Genomic DNA, 20,675 nt, shown 5'->3' on the forward strand with positions numbered 1-20,675 from the left:
GACTTAACTAACCAGAGACCTGTTAGGGTATTGAGGGACACAGGAGCACATCAATCTTTGATGCTTGAGGGCATTTTGCCATTGTCGGAGAAGACTACATACAACGAGGGTTCGTGTTCTCTTACAGGGGGTTGGGGGCTATGTTAAAGCTCCTCTTCATGTCATCCATTTAGAGTCTGAGTTGGTGTCAGGACCGGTCACTGTGGGGTTACAAGCCACTCTTCCTGTAGAGGGAATCTCTTTTATTATCGGGAATGATTTGGCCGGGGGTCGAGTTTCTGGTAATCCGATGTTGGTTGAAAAGCCCAGTATGGAAAATAACACAGCACAGTTAGAGCAGGAGATTCCGGGTATCTTTCCATCCTGTGCAGTGACTCGTGCTATGGGTAGGAAGTGCTCTGAAGAGAAGAAGGAAGGTGATGTGGATTTGGGTTCCATAGAGATATTGGAGGAAAAGTCTGGAAGAGGTAATAGGAAAGGGAGTGACATCAAGGAACCTAAGGAAAAGGTAGCATCTGGACCAAAAGAGAAAATGGAGTGTCCATCGGAGACATCTGGGAACGAGGCTGAACAAACGGTGCTTGTCCGAAAGACTTGTTGAAGAACAACACAGAGATTCGGAGCTCCGGAGTTTGATTGATAAAGCCATTACAGAGGAAGAGGCCATGAAGATACCTGTTGGTTACTTCATGAAAGGGGAAATACTCATGAGAAAATGGAGACCACCGGATGTGCCAGCAAATGAGTGGAAAGTTCATTACCAAATTGTGGTGCCACTGCCATACCGGAAGGAGATATTGAGTTTGGCACATGAGACACCTTGGAGTGAACAAGACATGACAGAATTTTGGTACATTTTTTCTGGCCAGGATTGCGACGTGATGTGGCGGAGTTCTGTAAATCTTGCCATTCTTGCCAGCTTGTGGGAAAACCTAATCAGAAAGTCCCTTCTGCACCTCTAAAACCAATTCCAGCTTTTGAAGAGCCATTCAGCCGAGTCATTATTGACTGTGTAGGCCCTTTACCTAAAACTAAGGCTGGATATCAGTATTTGCTGACCATCGTGAGCGCTTCCACGAGGTTCCCAAAAGCAGTGCCTCTTAGGAAAATTACTGCGGCAGTTATTGCGAAGGCCTTGATTAAATTTTTCACTTTGGTTGGCCTACCTAAGGTCATCCAGTCTGATCAGGGTTCCAATTTCATGTCGACGCTTTTTCAGCAAGTGGTACACCTGTTGGGAGTGGAGCAAGTAAGATCAAGTACTTACCATCCCGAGAGCCAAAGGGCCTTGGAAAGGTTTCACCAGACATTGAAAAATATGATCAGAACGTACTGTTTTGAATGTGACAAGGATTGAGATGAGGGAATACCCTTATTGTTGTTTGCTACGAGAGAATCTGTTCAGAAGTCATTGGGATTCAGTCATTTTGAACTTGTGTTTGGACATGCAGTTCGAGGACCATTGAAATTGGTGAAAGAACAGTGGCTGCAGGAGGAGTCGCGGTCAACAGTGGTAGATTATGTGTCAACTGTTAGGCACAGATTGGCAAAGACTTGTGAAGTTGCGAGAGGAAACTTGAAAGTGACACAGGGTAAAATGAAAGCGAGACATGACAAGAAATCTCAGATAAGAAATTTCAGTCCTGAGGACCGAGTGTTTGTGTTGCTTCCTGTTCCAGGTCAGCCACTGCAGGCTCGGTATTTTGGTCCCTATGCAATCGAAAGGCGGGTTAATGAAACAGATTACGTGGTGACAACTCCCGACCGACGGAAAAAGCGGCAGCTGTGTCTTGTCAACCGACTGAAGAAATATTATGAGAGGAAGCCTGTGAAAAAAATGGTTCCTGTCTCACCTGTCGTGCCTGGAGTCGGGGTGCAAGAGAATCCAGAGGTTGAGGCCGGTGTGAAGTTTGATAACTTTGATGACCAGGCTTGTCCCAGATTGACGAACACGGAAGTGTTGAGTAATTCAGATGAGAAATGAGGTCATTTGACGATGGAACAACAAGGACAACTATCCAGCCTAAATTTTGAGTTTGCACATTTGTTCACAGATGTACCTGGTCGTACTGACTTGGTATATCATGATATTGAGGTGGGGGAAGCCACTCCTGTGAAACAACACCCCTATCGGATGAACCCTGTGAAGATGGATTATCTTCGGAAGGAGGTTCAGTATATGTTGGAGAATGACATAATCGAACCAAGCAGCAGTGAATGGAGCTCACCATGTGGGTTGGTTCCAAAACCCGATGGCAGTTTTCGCTGTTGTACGGATTGAAAACGTGTTCATGCAGTGACCAAGACCGACTCATATCCCATCCCGAGGATTGATGACTGTATTGATAGAATAGGCCCAACTAAATTTGTAACTAAATTTGATTTGCTGAAAGGGTATTGGCAGATTCCTCCTACTGATCGAGCCAAGGAAATCTTGGCTTTAGTCACACCAAATGGGTTATATCAGTACAAGGTTCTTCCCTTTGGATTGAAAAACGGGCCTGCTACATTTCAACGGCTGATTAATAAGCTTATTGCAGACCTTGAGGGGGTGGAGGCTTATCTGGATGATGTCATCATCCACACCATGACCATGGAAGATCATCTTAAACAAATTCATGCATGTTTCAAGAAACTGACCGAGGCAGGGTTGACCATCAACTTATCTGAGAGTGAGTTTGTCAAAGCACAGGTGGTGTTCCTAGGCCATGTAGTAGGTCAGGGTCAGGTGCAACCGGTGACAGCCAAGATATAAGCCATTGATCGCTTCCAAGTTCCAAAAGGGAAGCAGGAGCTTATGAGATTCTTGGGTATGGCTGGTTGGTACCGGCGGTTCTGCAGGAATTTTTCTGATGTGGTAGCCCCTTTAACGAATTTGCTGAGGAAAGAGACCAAGTTTGTTTGGGATGACAAATGCTAGGCTGCCTTTGCCCACGTCAAAGCGATACTAATGAGCTCTCCTGTCTTAGCAGCGCTGGATTTTCAAGAACCTTTCAGGTTGGCCATTGATGCAAGTGATGTGGGGGCTGGGCAGTTTTATTACAGGAAGATGGTGATGGCGTGGATCACCCGGTGTGCTACTATTCGAAAAAGTTTAACAAACATCAGGCAAATTATGCCACTGTGGAAAAAGAGACCCTTGCTCTCCTGCTAGTGCTTCAGCATTATGAGGTGTATGGGAACTACTACCTTTCCTGTAAAAGTCTTCACTGATCAAAACCCCTTAACCTTCATTCAAAAAATGAAAAATAAAAATCAGAGGTTGATGAGATGGAGTTTGTCTTTGCAGGAGTTCAACTTGGAAATTGAGCATGTAAAGGGCAGGGACAATGTCGTGGCCGATGCTTTATCCAGAGTGAGCTAAGTTTGAAAATTCCTGCAGGTTGTTTGGAAGTTTTGTTGCTTTCTTCTAGGGAATATTACTTATTGTTGTTCACGCGAGTTGATCATTTGGGTGTGAGTTTTACTTTTGTTTGTTAAAGAGGGTTTTTGCATGAAAATAAAGTTTTCACTATGTTCAAACTTTCTTTCTTGAGGGTGGGGAGTGTTACGGATTCGTCACTTGCGTCTTTGTGGTTTTCATCCACTGGAAGTATTTTTAGTTCCATGTACTATTATTGTTATAGTTTGAGTGAAATGGAGATAACTGGCTTCATAAGTAAAAATTGGTGTTTTTAAAGAAAAACGAAATGGATCGGGAGAAACTGGAAGAGGAGGAAGAAGAAGCGGATCAAGTGAGATCGGGAGAGAAAGGCCGATCTGCTTCGAGGTATTGAGCGGACGCTGGCGAACGTTGGTCACGAGCGAATATTGGTTACCCCGGGAAATGGATTCCTGTGACAGTCGTTATCGCTGTGGCAGATAAACCTGCGTGATGGGTTTTGCGGTTGGCTCCGAAAGTGAATCAGTATTGGAGAGCAGGTACGCCTCCATTACGGGCCCGTCCGCCATTTCGCCACGCACCAGCCATTTCACCTCATGCCAGCCGTTAGCCTGGTTCGCGTGTGTGTCGTGGATTTCGCCTGAGAATTTGCGGTTCTCCGCTTGGGAGCCGCTGCTCGTTCATATCAGCGTCCTTGTCTGGGGAACTGAAGGTGTGAATTCCCAGTCGCCTTTTGGGTGAACTTTTGTCTGACCGACGTCGGCCCGACACCCACTCAGCGGCTCTTCGGCCGTGTCGACTGTCAGCCGTCCTGGGTTCTGGTCTGAGTACGACCTGTTTTCTTGTGATCACCGGAGCGTGGATCGACTTTGCCGTGACAGTGACTTTGGGGGTGTTACATTTCGCTCACGTGGAGTACCGTGAGTTATTGAGTTAAGAAACTGGTGGTACCATCATAGGAATTATATGGTTTGTTGTGCAATTGAGATTTTATTGTACTTGTGCAAGTTGTTATTATTGTGTGATATTAATACAATACTTGGTTTTTGGTATCAACTGATTGGTGTGGTTTCACCATTAGTCATTGGCACACATAATAGCACATCTTTCTGCCGTGACTCCTTTCGGGGCTCAGAGGTACACTGTGACCGGGGTTTGGGGAGGAGCACGTAACAGCAGGCCAGTCAAGTTCTTCCACACCGATCTCGACAAACCATTTCTGTATTAGTCAGGTTCACTATGTCAATAAATTCTATTTCGTTCAAAATCATGGTAGATTAGCAAACCTATACATTTTTGGAACCGTTATAGCATAAGGAAACTAAAAATCAATGTTTACATTTGGAGAGATACCTGTATGGTGGCCATTTTGGATTTTCAAAATGGCCACTGTAAAATACATATTTTGTTCTAATTCTGCCTCGAATTACCCTAAAAACTTTTAAAAATATACTAAACCTATATTTTCAGGGACAAGGAATCAAATGAAAGTATCAAATTAGTGCTATGGGGAATGGTAAGACACGAATAAAAGGTTTTGAATTGCAAAATACTGTCTTTATATTCGCGATAAGTTGCATAATCAAATACATGTTGTCATTTTGTACAGGCAGTTAATAACATCAAAATGTGTCACAATAATTCATATCACCAAACATACACAGGCACTCAGCAAAATCATATATACACATGCAGTCAGTATAACTTCACATCTACACAGGCAGTCAATGACAAAATATACACAGGCAGTCAATGGCATCAAACATACACGATTACAGAATATGCCATTTAGAGTTCGTCATCACTGTCCTGTGTGTCGTATCCGACAATATAGTCCGCATCGTTTTCACAGTCTGTTCCACACAAGCAAAGGTCGGTCAAATTGATTGGCAAATCGAATTGGTCGAATGGTCGATCGAATCAAATTCGATGAATCGAATCGAATCGATCGAATTGGTCGAATGGTCGAATGGTCGATCGAAGCGAATGGTCGAATTGGTCGAATGGAATTGGTCGAATTGGTCGGAATTGGCAAATGTAAACATTGATTTTCAGATTTTCCATGTAATAACGTTTCCAAAAATGTATAGGTTTGCTAATCTACCATGGTTTTGAACGAAAAAACATAGTGAACCTGACTATATGGACCTCACTTTGTGCATGGGGGCATTGTCATGCTGAAACGGGGAAGGGCCTTCCCCAAACTGTTGCCACAAAGTTGGAAGTGCCCAATCGTCTAGAATGTCATTGTATGCAGCAGCATTAAGATTTCCCTTCACTAGCACTAAGGGGCCATACCTGAACCATGAAAAGCAACCTCAGACCATTATTCCTCCTCCACCAAACTTTGCAGCTGGCACTATGCATTCGGGCAGGTCGCGTTCTCCTGGCATCCGCCAAACCCTGATTCGTCCGTCGGATTGCCAGATGGTGACGCGTGATTCATCACTCCAGAGAATGTGTTTCTACTGCTCCAGAATCCAATGGCGGCGAGCTTTACACCACTCCAGTCGACGCTTGGCATTGCTCATGGTGATCTTAGGCTTGTGTGCGGCTGCTCGGCCATGGAAGCGCATTTCATAAGGCTGACGTTGCTTCCAGAGGCAGTTTGGAACTCGGTAGTGAGTGTTGCAACCGTGGACAGATTATTTTTATGTGCTACGCGCTTCAGCATTTGGCGGTCCCGTTCTGTGAGCTTGTGTGGCCTACCACTTCAAGGCTGAGCTGTTGTTGCTCTTAGACGTTTCCACTTCACAATAACAGCACTTAAAGTTGACCGGGGCAGCTCTAGCAGGGCAGAAATCTGCCAAACTGACTTTTTGGAAAGGTGGCATCCTATGACTGTGCCACATTGAAATTCACTGAGCTCTTCATTACGGCCCATTCGAACTGCCAATGTTTGTCTATGGAGATTGCATGGCTGTGTGCTTCATTATATTATATATACCTGTCAGCAATGGGTGTGGCTGAAACAGCCGAATCCACTCATTAGAAGGGGTGTCCGCATACTTTTGGTCATGTGGTGAATGTTCCACTCGCCACGCACAGAGCAACTGCACATACTCACAAAAACAGCTTGCACAAGGTGTGAGCATGACCTGCTTCCTGTGCTTTGTCTTTTCACGGCCACACAAAAATATTTTAGCCGCGCTAAAAGCGAGCTTTGCCAGATACCCCACCATTCGCACTGTGAACATGGCTTCGCGGGATACCCCACTATTCGCACTTTGCTTTGTGGGATATCCCTCCAGCTGTGTAATACGTCATCCCCCGCGAGTTACCATCCAGATTGAAAACACTCCACCGCATCTGTTCTCCTTTTCCCTGTTGAAACAGTGCCCCGACATGCTTGGGATTTTTCTCAACATTCGCAGATTTTCTGGAACCTATCCTCCTCTCCACCCCTCGCCCCACCCCCGCCCTTTCCCCATTTTCTGTTCCCCACTCCACATTTGCTGTTCCGACATTCAGGGCATTTTCCGGAACGTATCCCCCTCGAAATCGGGTTCTGACTTGTATGTACCTCCACCACCGAAGGTGGAAGATGATATTTTCACCCATCTGACGTTTGTTTGTCTGTGAGCAGTATATGTCAAATTGTCATGGACAGGTTCAGCCGAAACTTGGTGGACAGGTTGGTTGTGTGAGAAGGACAAAGAGATTTGATTTTGGTGAAGAGCCTCGCACTAGAATTCTTCAAGTGATTCTTCACTATTGAGAGGTAGTGCTAAAAACAATATACTGTATAACACGATATCTCAAAAAGTTGTGGACAGGTTGTGAAAAAAATGGTGGATGAGTTTGTTGGGGGACAAGAACAAGCCGATTCGATTTTTGTTCAGGTCAGGATTCAGTTCCGACCTTTTCAGTGGGCTACTGAATATAAACTGTTCAGCCTGGCGGAGGTATTTGCCCTACCGATTGCCGTTCTAGTTGAGTGCAATGTTTTCACCAATTATTTTCAAACTTGTAAGGAATTCCAGAAACTAGAAACTCTGTCTGTTTAACTTTCTGTTTTGCTCAGTTTCAGGGCAGATTATCAACATGCATTATAAAATGTTCTCATCAGTTCACTGTTCATACAATTCCATTTTTCTAATTATATTTTTCTCGTCCTTCAGGCTCGTCATGAGATCATGCTTCCTTCTGGCTCCCGTCATCTTTGCAGTGACTCTTGCCTTAGACTCTATCGTGGGGGACTGCACCCTCCTGAATCCTCCATTTCCAGTACTATTGCCACCACCACGACTTCCACTACCACCACGTCCACTTCCCAGCACCGGCGCCTCCCCTCTATTCTTGCGAAGACCACTAGCCGCCGTTCTCTTCCCAGCGCAGCTGCCCAACGCTCTCCTTCACTGTCCCCACCTCGCCTACCACCGACTCCTCCATCTCCCAGTTCCCCCTGTCCGAGCCCAATAACTATTCCCCCAATTACAGAGTCGCACACTTCTCCCAATGCTTTGTCCGCATCGGCTTCCCAGACCCAGCAACACTTGGTCACTGGCACTCAGCATCCATTTACAATCTCCTTGAAGTGTGCTCATTGCCAGAGTCAGTTTAGTGCAAGACCAAGGGTGCTTGAGTGGAAGGTAAGATTGTGCATACACACTGAACTCATACTTACAAATGTGTCTAATCTACCTGTCTGCCTGTGATTGACCTTTACTTCTTTAAAATGCAGCACTCATTTATCCCCAATTGCATTGCCATGTGTGGTGTAAAATGTGCGGTAGTTGTTAACTTCCTTTATGTAATTTTGTCATAGCCCTCTGAAGTGTTTTTGTCCCCCGTCGCTCAGCGGAGCGAAAGGGGGACTATGGCTTTCCCCTCCGTCCGTGTGTCCGTCCGTCCGTGCGTGCGTGCGTAAGCGAAGGACCGCATTCGAATTTGGTGTGTGGGTGCAACCCATGTCAAAATCCAAGATGGCCGCCGCCATGTATGTCTGATGCAATGTATGTCTGAACCATGTAACCTGCATATCTTGAAAAATAAGCGAAGTACCAACTTCTAATCTGGTGTGTGGGTGTATCTACGCATAAGGAAGAACCCTATTGAAAATTGGGTCGCCATGTCAAAATCCAAGATGGCCGCCTTGTGTCTTCCACTTTGTCAACTCGCATCACTTCACCGACGGGGGACCTAGGCGTAACGCTTGTTCACGTTAGCATCATAAATATATTTCTTGCAAATTTTGTCTTGTTAAGTCTATTCATTAATTAATGGTCATATAATTGGTGTAAAAAAAAAAAAAAGTACAAACATAGTACTTCTAAATGTCTGAACTCATTGTAACCTCAATTTTTGTAATGATGTATTTTTTATTATTATTGATGACCAACATGTTGTGTGCAGATCTCGTCGTGTTGAATGTTTTTGTAACATTTTTGAGATTGATTATTTTCCTTTTTGGGATCAATTATTGCATGTAACGAAAAACCTTAAATAATCGTGGTCACCACATCTGAAGGACGTAGCTACCATAGAGCGTGTAGTGTAGGACTACTCGATTGATTCCGGCGCTAGCGAGACTAAGCAATGAGGGGCGGCTGAAGAGGAAAGGGCCTTATAACGTTAGAAAGGAGGCGGGTATGAGGGGATTTGATTGAAATGTTTAAGATAACGAAGGGTATAGATAAGTGTAATAACGATAACGAATTGTGGAAGTTTTTCAGCAGAATTTATAGTGATAGGACATGGGGCCCATGTCCTGAGAGGAAAGAAGAGGAGAGTTACGACCATCATAAGATAGGGGTCTTTCACTCAAAGTAGTTAATGTATGGATTGCTCTCCTGAGCAAAGTAGTGGTAGCAGAAAGAGTATCCATCTTCTTCTGCTTCCTTGACAGCCACAATTATTCCCATGTTCTTGTGGGTTTGGCCAGGGCAAGTTTTTAGCCCACATCTTTAATGAACCAGCTAGCCAGGCCTGACAATCCACAAAGTGGTCAGGGCAGGAATTTGTCATTTGTTCAGGGTGCCGTGCGATGGCTCGCAACTCTTCGCGAAGGACACTGTGGGATCTTTAGCGTCTACCAACTAATACCGGCAGATGGGACATCCAGGTTGATGTCTAACCAAGGGATGCCATACGCATTATTGAATCACCCTACCTGAGAAACACTGTGATGACAGTTTATACTTATAGCTGGGCCAAGATTGGACAGCATAGAGGTGAGTGTGCGTACCTGTAATCCATCTTGTCTGCGAGCAGAGAGAGTATATAGGTTTATATTGGAATAGATAGGTACCTAAAAGCATTGGAGATTGAAGACGACAGGGCTATTGGTCGGGCTTGTTGGTTACTTGCTTGTGGATGGGTGATAGTATGTGGTGTTCGTGTAACATCGCCACGATAGGCCAAATGTGTTAAAGTTACTTGTTAATCCTATCACACACATCAGTATGAGTTAAAAAAAATTGTTGCTAAAACTATTATTTCTATTGTTATTAATATATTATTTATATTTGTCTATCCTATTATTATTATTATTATTATATTATTATTTATATTGTCCCTCTTACATTCACAATCAAAACTCTTTTGGTTTTGTGTTTGCATTGTTACCTCAAGTGGCTCCATGATCCAGTAATTATTTTGGTGTTCTGGACTAATCAAATACTGTATGTGGTTGCATATGGCTAACTGTCACTTACATGTGTAATTGATAATAAAAAGTCTGCTTAATTTTTCTTTCAGGGAGGTATGTGGCAATTTTGTACGGCAGCATGTCTTGATGAGTTCAAGAGAGTGCATGGAGTTACGGCTCCTTGCCATACGTGCGGCCAAGAAAGAACTCTACATGACACGCAAACGTTCAGTGGAGTACAGAGGACATTCTGTAGTGAGGGTGAGATACTCATTTGAGCCTTTGATTTTCAGCCTAGTTTTGGTACTTGCACTTTGTGGTGACAACTTTTTTTCTTCTTTTTTTCACAACACTCCAATAATATTCTTGTTTTTAACTTTTTTTTTCATTTTTTTTTTTTCATTCAGGCTGCAGGCTTGTCTACAAAGCTGCATTTGCTCGTCGTCTTGGTTTACGTTGCGTTACCTGTGCCTACTGTGGGCAAACTTGTCGCCGTGCTGGCATTCGATCACTACCTTCACAACCTCCAAACAGCCAGGCATCCAGTGCCCTGCCTCTTAGCACGGAACCACCTTGTTCGAGCGAATCTGGTGACAGTTCGGCAAACGCTCAGTCAGCTGCAAGCAGTCAACAGCAGGAGTTTTGCTCCCTGGCTTGCCAGCAGGCACACCAGGCCTGGGAAAATCAAGTAATGGGTTATCCTATTTAACTCGATTTGTTTTCCTTTGTTCATTCACTTGTGCATCTTTTACCAACATTTTCTTTTATCTGCTCTTTTGACTTTTGTAAACTTTAAACTTTTTGTTTTGTCTTGCTTCACCTTGTAGCAGGCAAGGTGTGCTGGCTGTGGAAAACAAGGGAAGTTGGCAGAGAGTGTTACTTGGAGGGGGGAAAAACGAGGATTTTGTGACCAGCGCTGTCTCCTTTTCTTCTACAGTGTTCAAGCACAACCTGACCTTTCCGGTATTTAGTCAACTTTTGTTATTTATTTGCCATCTTCTTCAGTCCTTTTCACCCCTCAGCCCAAATTGGGCTAAGGGGTATTGTCGTCCGGGTGTCCGTCAACTTTTGGTTTCCGTCAATTTAAAGGAGAACGGCTTGTCCGATTAAATCCATTTTTGCGGTGTGTGTTGGGGTTGAGTAGAGGAAGGTTGCTTTCGAAAATGGGCACGCTGCGATTTTCAATATGGCCGCCACGGCAGCCATCTTGAAAATTGTTTCCGTCAATTTCGAGCAGAACGGCTTGTCCGATTAAATCCATTTTTGCAGTGTTGGGGTTGAGTAGAGGAAGGTTCATGGGCTTGCTGCGATTTTCAATATGGCCACCATGGCAGCCATCTTGAGATTTGTTTCTGTCAATTTCGAGCAGAACAGCTTGTCCAATTAAATCCATGTTTGCAGCATGGGCTGAGGGGTTACGCCCGCTTTGCAGTCCCTGGTGTTGGGCTAGCGGCTAGGGTGTCAGCTTAGGATCCAAGGATCCTGGGTTCGAATCCCGGTCGATCGCTGAATTAACGCCAGGGGGGTTGACTCAGCCTGTCATCCTTCCGAGGTCGGCAAATTGAGTACCAGTACACTGGTAATTCCCTGTTTATCGTAAAAAGGCGACAAACAGGGTTGGCGGCAGGAAGGGCATCCGGCCGTAAAACATTGCTTCAAAAAGGGGACCAAAAAACAACAACAACCACGGTCCCCGAAAAGGCCAACCCCCGCTTTGTGGGGAAAAATGGCCTCTAAACGGTGGGTTGGGGTTGAGTAGAGGAAGGAGCCTTTAAAAAATGGGCGCGCTGCGATTTTCAATATGGCCTCCATGGCAGCCATCTTGAAATTGGTTTCCACCATGCATGGGCTGAGGGGTTACGCCCGCTTTGCGGTGCTATTTATTATGTATCTGTCGACAAAGTCGCCGGAGGCATTATGTTTTCGGGTTTGCCCGTCCGTCAGTCCATGCGTCCATGATAGGTTTTTGTTTCCGCGATAACTTAAGACCAGCTGAAGAGATTTAAATCGAACTTGGATCAAGTATGTTACATGATGCAAATATGAATTGATTTGATTTTGGGGTCAACGGGTCAAAGGTCAGAGTTGTAAACGCTTTTTGTCACTGCGATAACTTGAGAATGGCTGAAGGGAACTGAGTCAAACTTGGTACACGTATGCGTAATGATGTAATAATGTGAGTGGAGACATATCGGTCGACATCACATCATTGAATTGTGCCGTTCTATTAGGTGTACGAGAAACTAATGTCGTTTTTTAAGCTGTGTATTCCTCTTTTAAAAACGGCATTTCTTTCTGGTACACCTAATAGTTTCAATATAAATCCTTATTGGTCTTTAAGAATATTTTTAAATTGGTATTATATTGCACTGTAGTGTTATTTGGCAATTCAAAATGAATTTTATCACGATACATACCAAACAACTATCCTAGATTTACAAAAAAAAAAAATTCTATTTTTTGCTCCACTTGTGCACAATGTACAGTACTGTTCTTGAAATTCCACAAAATTCAATTCTCAGTAGCTTCGTAACATGTGCACTTGACTTTTGCTCTTGCCTCAAAATATTGTTACGGAAACCGGGGACGGCTCTCCCGTTAGCAAGGGGTGGTTAGCCCCTTGTCCTGTTAAGCTGGCCGTCTCCCCGGTCCTGGAACTATCCCGCTTCTTCGTGGGGTGAGATTGGCCGAGGTGATTGGTCAAGGGAGTCCTGTACACCTCCGCCAACCTCTCCACGAAGCCGATGGATAGCCCTGTTCGAAACCACGGACAAGATGTTATTTGCCGAGCGGATTAGCAGCCCGCGGTTCGAACCATTAGCAAGTACTAAACCCGACTCCTATGCGTTGGCCAAATCGTGCCACAGGTGTTCAATGATGGAAATCACAAAGACGAACGGATGTGAAGAAAGAAGGCAAAGGTAGGAAGAACAGGGATTTATTACTAATTATGTACAAGTCAAAGAAACCAAGGGAGAAGGAAAGAAAACGAAAGTAATTTACAGAAGAGGAAGACACAGTGCAATTCTAGCTTATCTATACAGGCTTACTTATACCCCAGACAACACAGACAAACAGACGACAGTCAGACTTACACGAATGGGGAATTGCAGATTGGATTGGCTGGAGGGAGAGGAAGGTGGGACCACAGGGCTGGAAGGTTTGGCAGGGCGGCACAGCAAGCAGGTCCTCTCCGGGCTGGAAGCGAGCAAGGCGGCGGCAGGCACACGTATTTTCGTTTCACGCGGCAGGGGCTGGTTGTCGCTGCACGCCTCTGGCTCCCTCGGTCATCTCCTGGGTGGGGCTTCCCTCTACGGGTTATATAGCCACGCCCTACCAAGCCGTGCCCACCGAGTCCTGTTTGGGCGCAAGGGCTTCCTGGCTCCACCTCCTGAAGACGATGGGCCGGCCACGCCCTTCTCCCCCGAGTTGACCGCGTGCGTAATGGAGTTTTGGGGTGAAGAAAACAGCCCAATGCAACGGTGGCGAACGCAGCAGAAAACAGCCCAATGCAACGGTGGCGAACGCTGCAGAAAACAGCCCAATGTTACTGGCACTTTGAAGAGATGATTTGGGGGAAACTTGAAAAAGGGAACTATCTTATTTCATTTGGTGCAATGCAAGGTCAATTAATGGGAAACAGAGCCTTGAACTAACGTAGAATAAGAAATAACTATAGAGAGGTTCTATGGTTCTCTACGTGTGTGCGATGGACTAACTTAAAGGACGACCTTTGATCTTTACACAATTGGAGGTATTTACAAGGATTACTATTACAATTTACAGAGGGTGATATTTACAACAATTACAACGTGCAGGATTCTCAAATCCACAACAATATATTGTCCCAAACGAATTGAGTTTTTTTTGTTGTTTTTTTAACATCACCAATATTAGTGATATGTTTCCCTTAATCTATTTTGCTTTACTTACTCTGAATTTACTGCTTTTTATTTTATACCAGAAGGTGGCATTTATTTCACCCATCCATGTACATGCTCATCCTTTGCCATGTAATTGGTTCTGTTTAAAGTGTTTTCTTGGTGACCCCCTCAGCAGGTGAGGGGTATAGCTTGGTACACATAAAATGCATAATGATGCATAGGACTCAAAGGGTCCTCAGTCTCCATGATGCTAAAGTGAGTGGGAAAAATGGTCACACAATATTGTAGGGTATTAAACAAGGAAATGAGGCCATTTGCCATGTTTCACTCAAGTTAATTTTTGCTTTTACTGTAATTAGCGATGTTCTTGATGTTTTACTGTTGTCTAAATAACCCGATTTTGTATATAATAACCTGATGTCTAAATAAACCATTTTGTGAAGGCCACAGTACACTCAGGCCTCGTGCGTTAGCCCATGGGCCAATGCAATTGGAATTATTTGAGCTGTATAACCACGTTGTATTATTATATGTGCACAAATGCAGTATGCATGTTTCTGCTTTGTGTACCTAACCCGAGTTATTTTTATGGCGTAACCCATCGGGCAGAGCCATCTAGAACAGTGTTTGCCCGTATGTATGCAAGTCCCCTCAAACGTATACCAATCGGAGCTGAGAATCTGGTCACATGACAGTAGTCTAGATGAACATAGGGGTCCACGTGCCCCCCCCCCCCCCCGGGTTTTTTTATGCCACCTGATTTTTCTTAATCCTCAAAGTGTCTACTTTCAGAATCTGCCAGGTATCAAGCTGAAATAATGTCCAAAAGGCTTAATTTTTAACCCTTTATTGCAAGTAACCCGAAACCGAAAAAAAATAATTGATGTAGAAAGAGGCATAACTTTTGAAGTAAACAACATACAGAGACAAATTAATACACTTTTCCATACAATTCTGACCCCAGGAATTCAATGGGATGGTTATTTTTGACATTTGACATTTTGACTCTATTTCTGGACAAAAAATGCCAAAAATGTGTGTATAACCAACTATCTTTTCATTTTTTCAAGCGCATAGGGTGAATTTTTGTTCACCACCAGTTTTTTCTTAATCATTTAAGTGTCTATTTGAAGATTATATTGGGTACCAAGCTGAAATGTCCAAAAGGCTTCATTTTTAACCCTTTATTGCACCAAACTCAAACCTGAAAAATCATAGTATTATATAAAGTTGCATAACTTTTGATGTAAACAACTTGCAGAGACAAATGAACACATTTTCCATACAATTCTGACCCAAGGAATTCTTTATTACTAATTATGTATTGACATTCGACAACATTTTGACTCTTTATTGTAAAAAAAACAGCAAAAATACAGCCATGAATGTTAATAAGACAACTATAGGCCTATGTTTTCATGTCACTACCAACTAGCTGACCTAAACTACTCATTGCCTCATCTGCACTGAAGAAATCTTCTAATTCGATTTCTTCCAACTCCAGCTCTTCATCCTCATGCTCGTACTCTCCATCCTCTTCACCCACATAGAAGTTATTGTTGGCGTAATCAGCCACCTTGTCAAGAGCTGCCTGCTCTTCTAGCTCTGCTCTCTGAGCCAGTACCTCAACAAGAGAAGGAGGGAGGATGGGTCCAATTGTCCAAATGGGTTCCAACACCTCCTTCTCCTGTCTTCTCCCAGCCCATGCCTGGATCACATGGTTTTTGGCTCTCGATTATTGCCTCGTCTGCTCTCTTATAGAAGGCTACTCTGTAGTTGGCTCGCTGCACATGTGGAATGAGACAGACCTTGGGGGGAGGCAGGCGTTCCAGGTCCACTTTTGACTTTGAGTCCAGGACTTTGTCAGCACCGACCATTATTTTAAGCATCTTCACTCGTACTGCGTCAACTGATGTCATCCGTGCTTGGCCATACATGATGCACGCGAAGCTCTCCATCTCCTGTTGTAGCTCATCTGTGACCAGCCAGTCTGCACCAAGCTGCCTGAAAGCGTTGTGGAGTTTGGGATTCTTCTGCAGCTTCTTCAGGGGATTCACCTTGCCTTTGCCTTTAAAAGTGCTGGTACAGTCCTCCCCAGTAAATACATAGAATCCCAGCAGGGTGCTACAGTAGTCAGGGCCCAGTGATTCAGACAGTTCCGTCACATTTATGAGTGTGCGATGTTTGCCAGAGCCATGGTCAAGGTAGATGGAGAGGTTGATCCTGCTGGTATGGTAGAGGAGGATCATCAGAATGTCTGTGTCAGGTGTCCTCACCACACAGGACTTGTACCCCCATTTGACAGCCTGGTGGAGGTACAGGACAATACGGCTGTCTGTCTCCTCCTGGTTGGACCGCAGTTCGTAGATCTCAGAAGTCTGCACCTGTAACAAATAAAGAAACTAAATACTACTACACAGTGTAACAAATAATACATATGACAAAAACTGCATGACTTAAAATGTTTAAGAGCCCAAATATGGTCTGCAATTGTACATGTGTGAAGTCGAGAATATTCACATTTCAAGAGCCATTTGGTCTATCTAGTATTGTGGTGATTCTGTTCAGGTTGTCCCACTCGCTGTGAAAAACAGTGTTTCCCTCGCCGGTGATGATTTGAGGGGTCAGGTGGGTGGAAATCTCATCAAAAGCCTTGGCCATTGCTGTCAAGTTCCATACTGAAGTCATATGTCTCTGAGTGTCCTAGTCGTGAAAGGATGGTTGTGAGCTGCAAAGATAGAAAATTGCTTTATATCAATATCAAATACCTGTATCAAACACAGTAAAGCAATGACAATGTAGGACCTCATAAGCAGTAAATTAGTTGATTACTCACCTGTTTGCTTCGATAGAGGTGACGAAGTGTGGCACATAGGAGGATGTGCTTTGGAAGTTTCCACTTGCTGTTAGTTGCTGCTCGACACACATCTTGTGTAATCGAATAGACCAGCCTCTGTGTCCTTTCACACTTTTCTCCATCAAGTATCCCGGTCACCACTGAGCTCAGAAATTGTACAAGATGCTCTGGAAGCAGCTCATCCATCTTCACAGCATCCAGCTCCTGTGCTGTTGGGGGCCATGGTAGCTCCTTTGACTCTTTGAATGCCTTTATAATGTGAGAATGGAGGGTGAGTGCTTCTTCTTGTAGTTGGTCAGCTGTTCCAAGTTTGTACGCACATCCAACTGCTTCATCTACAGTAATGCTAGAGCTGTATATGAGGCTCAACTCAATACAACCACGGTGGGGCACCTTGGAGAATGTGAGTTCACGAGATATGTCTTTGTCTCCTTGTAACCGTCTTGCCAATTTCTTACTGCGGTATTCAGGATTAGGAAAACCTTCACTTTCCAGTGTCTTCATGTGCAAGTTGCGCAGGGATCTTAGCAGGACGACTTCTTTGCGTTCAATCACATTCCTAAGAATGTAATCCTTTACTACACAATAGGACTTGTCATGTGCTGCTATATTTCGGGCCTGCAGGCTGTCAATGTTGTCTGCTGCCTTTTCTGCCCTCTTCCTTCCACGCTCATGGTTTTGGTACTCACTATTGAAGTTGTTTCTGCAATATGGATGATACTTAGCTTCCATTGCAAAGAGGTCCTTGCCCTGCACCTTGTGATAAAGAGCCTCTTTCTTCAATTCCTGTGCCCTAGGTTCGATAACTTTCCAGGCTGCTCCCTTGTGTTTCCAACTCTGAAACGTTGTAAGCACTTCAGTCTTGCCCTTGAACTTGGTTAGTGCTTTGTCACAGAAAATACACTGATTTTTGGAAACAAGAAGGAACACCGAGCTTCTTCAGATTGACTTGACAGAGATTTGAGATGGCGCAGCGAGTCCTTTATCGATGATGATGATGATTCACCAGATAAAGAAGCCGTTGACACTTGTAAACAATCTAATTTCCCTGAGAAGCTTTTGTAGCAGTTTTGATGATAGCCAGTTTTATCCAAAGGCAAGCCCTCTAATGTCAATGGTATTTGGTCACAAATATTCTTCATGCGGTATGGTGAAGTGGCTGCTTCACAGAGTCTCATATCACGAATTCTTTGTAGATATAATAGCTTCTCGCTTTGCCCCCCATTGCATGTGTTGAACGCAGTAAAATTACCATAGACAGAAAGACTTGATACATGTAAAATACATGTTTGGGATCGAATTCTCTTTGGAGGCACTTCAGCTGTGATACAATGTTTCCTTTTCCCCATGGTCGGTATGTATGAAGTCATCAGCCTGAAAATAAAGTAAAACATTAGCTGGCTACCAACACTAGCTAGTCAAGAATACAGTCAGATTTGATTTCTGTAGGCCTATGATAATAATAATAACTGTTGAAAAATTACTTGTAGGCTTATACATGACTATAAGGTATATCTTACTTAATAATAGTTTCAAATACTTACTAAGAAAATCCTTGAGATTGTTCCAAAAGAGAGAGAGCAGTGGGAGAGGGAGACTGCCATCTGCAGGTACCAACCAACGGCAACCAACTGTCAACCAACTGTCAACCAACTGCCAACCAACTGCCAACAGCATAATATAACTGCTACATATAACTGTTAAAAATAAACCCCATGGGACATTATTTCAGCTTGGTACCCAATATAATCTTCAAATAGACACTTAAATGATTAAGAAAAAACTGGTGGTGAACAAAAATTCACCCTATGCGCTTGAAAAAATGAAAAGATAGTTGGTTATACACACATTTTTGGCATTTTTTTGCTGTTTTTGTCCAGAAATAGAGTCAAAATGTCAAATGTCTAAAATAACCATCCCATTGAATTCCTGGGGTCAGAATTGTATGGAAAAGTGTATTAATTTGTCTCTGTATGTTGTTTACTTCAAAAGTTATGCCTCTTTCTACATCAATTATTTTTTTTCGGTTTCGGGTTAGTTGCAATAAAGGGTTAAAAATTCAGCCTTTTGGACATTATTTCAGCTTGATACCTGGCAGATTCTGAAAGTAGACACTTTGAGGATTAAGAAAAATCAGGTGGCATAAAAAAAACCGGGGGGGGGGGGGCGCGTGGACCCCTATGTCCATCTAGACTACAGGGTGATGTGATTACGGCGGTGCTGTGGCTGACTCTCCACGCACCGCCATTTTGATGTATATGCCGTTCAAGCCGAACATGTTGTCGAACCTGTCATATATCACAATCGCCATGCTCTACCTTTACGTTTTTCATTCAGTGTGAAACACAAACAAACCGATTGTTAAAATGACCAAATAGCGAAAGAATTGGCATTACGTCTCTTCCAACAGTACGGTATGTATAGGCCTTAGTCATTATGACTCACCGTCCGCTTCGGACAAATTAAACCCATGTTTCGTCATACAGTGGTATCGTTTCAGTGGTGTCGTTTTCGTAATAATAATATTATAGTAAATATAACCATAACACTTTAATCCCAATGTCGTGAATGGAAAGTTGATGGATTGAAGTGGTGTAAAAGCGGAAGTAAGGAATGCACCGTTTTTAAAAAAAAATAATATAATTTTCGTAATAATAGCGTAACGTTATTATTATAGTAAATCTAATCATATCACTAATCCCTTTGTAGTGACTGCAACATTACTGGAGGTTAAATATATATCTTATATATATTAAAGTAGCGGAAGTTTTGTGTCATGCTACGTCATTACGGCGTAAACAACCCACTCATTTCGAGAGCGGCAGGAAAGGTCATTCCTCTTTGGGGTATATAGATTACAGTCTCTCTTTGATCGGGTCTCAAGAACATTGGGTGTGTGTTCATTTACCAAGTTTCTTGTGGAGAGATCGGTAAGTAGTTAAAGCATTCGAGCAAGCATTCATTCAAAACCCTTAAGGAACGGCTGGCTTGGCAAGCACTAGCTAGCTGCTTGGTAAATGAGCACACCTCCAACCCTTGTGCGGTATATAGATTACAGTGGATATTCGCTCAGTTCTGCAAGTAAAACTTACCTCATGGATGTCGGGATTCCTCCAAATTTCTTAGTTTAATGTTATAAGCAGCATTAGCGACTGTTTAAAAAGCTAATCATGTGTGTTTGTGGTTTATAATATTTTACAAGCCCGGCCAGGCGCTGTTAGACTTTTGGTCTTGTTTTCATCATTATTCAGGAGGGATAGAGGCAGCAGTCTGTTGCCGATACACTGCCAGAATAAAGGGATGAGCAGTTAGCTTTCAAGGCTGAATTAAATGAAAATCCAGAAGGGTTGCCCATCACTGTGATGGGCTTTTCTGCTCTTATATCTTTCAAAAATTTTATTGTGCTTGGTTGGTTGGCTCATTGACTGTCCTGGTCGGTGGTACAAAAAATATTCTTGAATATCATTGTTCAGGTAGATATGAAAGAGAAGATGCAGTGTCTGGTAAATCAATATATTTTTATTTTCCCAATTAACTGTGCTTAATTTAATTGAGCATAATCATCTAATGACATCATACAGCTCCTTTAATGATTACTCTGATTCACTGTGGATCTGTCAAGTCACAAGTATGGTATTTTAATATTCATATCGATCTTTTCATATGGCCTTCATTTTTCCATTGCATTCTTTAACGATTATAACTTTTTAATTGTTTCATGTTCTCCCAAAAAATTTAGATTGTTATTTTTTTTCCTTTTTTGTTCCCACTTTTAGCTTATGTGAATGGTGATGCATATGTTCAGGTAAGCATTAGGGTCTGTTGTAACATTTTGTAATGGCACTATTGTGCTGGCCCATTTAGTGCAACTTGTGTGGTTTATCAACAAAAAACAAAATGTAAAAAAACTTTTTTTTATATTCAATGTTTTGCCTGATCACTTATATGGACACACTGATTTTT

At 43.2% G+C, this 20,675-nt stretch overlaps 2 protein-coding genes across 4 annotated transcripts in view; one reads left to right on the forward strand and one right to left on the reverse strand.

Annotated features, from left to right (window-relative positions):
* Nucleotides 1-20,675, forward strand: part of LOC137412691 (uncharacterized) — an 85,852-nt gene that overhangs the window by 32,662 nt on the left and 32,515 nt on the right. For all 3 annotated transcript variants that reach the window (XM_068097976.2, XM_068097977.2, XM_078780868.1), the window contains exons 5-9: nt 7,504-7,974; nt 10,082-10,232; nt 10,379-10,659; nt 10,799-10,934; nt 20,489-20,517. In XM_068097976.2, the coding sequence (XP_067954077.2) occupies nt 7,504-7,974; nt 10,082-10,232; nt 10,379-10,659; nt 10,799-10,934; nt 20,489-20,517 (1,068 nt within the window). The remainder of the gene's footprint in view (nt 1-7,503; nt 7,975-10,081; nt 10,233-10,378; nt 10,660-10,798; nt 10,935-20,488; nt 20,518-20,675) is intronic.
* LOC137412698 (uncharacterized) lies at nt 15,552-17,455 on the reverse strand. The gene is made up of 2 exons (XM_068097990.2): nt 16,692-17,455; nt 15,552-16,583 (listed from the first exon to the last, which is right to left on the reverse strand). Exons 1-2 carry the CDS (start codon nt 17,442-17,444, stop codon nt 16,500-16,502), a joined length of 837 nt encoding a protein of 278 aa, XP_067954091.2. The 5' UTR covers nt 17,445-17,455; the 3' UTR covers nt 15,552-16,499.

This window comes from Myxine glutinosa, chromosome 6, assembly GCF_964187855.1.
Source record: "Myxine glutinosa chromosome 6, kmMyxGlut1.1, whole genome shotgun sequence".
Classification (NCBI taxonomy): Eukaryota; Metazoa; Chordata; class Myxini; order Myxiniformes; family Myxinidae; genus Myxine; species Myxine glutinosa.

What these genes read in the sequence shown, in the direction of transcription:
- LOC137412698 (XM_068097990.2), bottom strand. Translation starts at nt 17,444, where the DNA reads ATGGAAGCTAAGTATCATCCATATTGCAGAAACAACTTCAATAGTGAG. An exon ending in ACCTCTATCGAAGCAAACAG is followed by an intron (nt 16,584 to 16,691) that starts GTGAGTAATCAA and finishes CTATCTTTGCAG; the next exon opens with CTCACAACCATCCTTTCACG.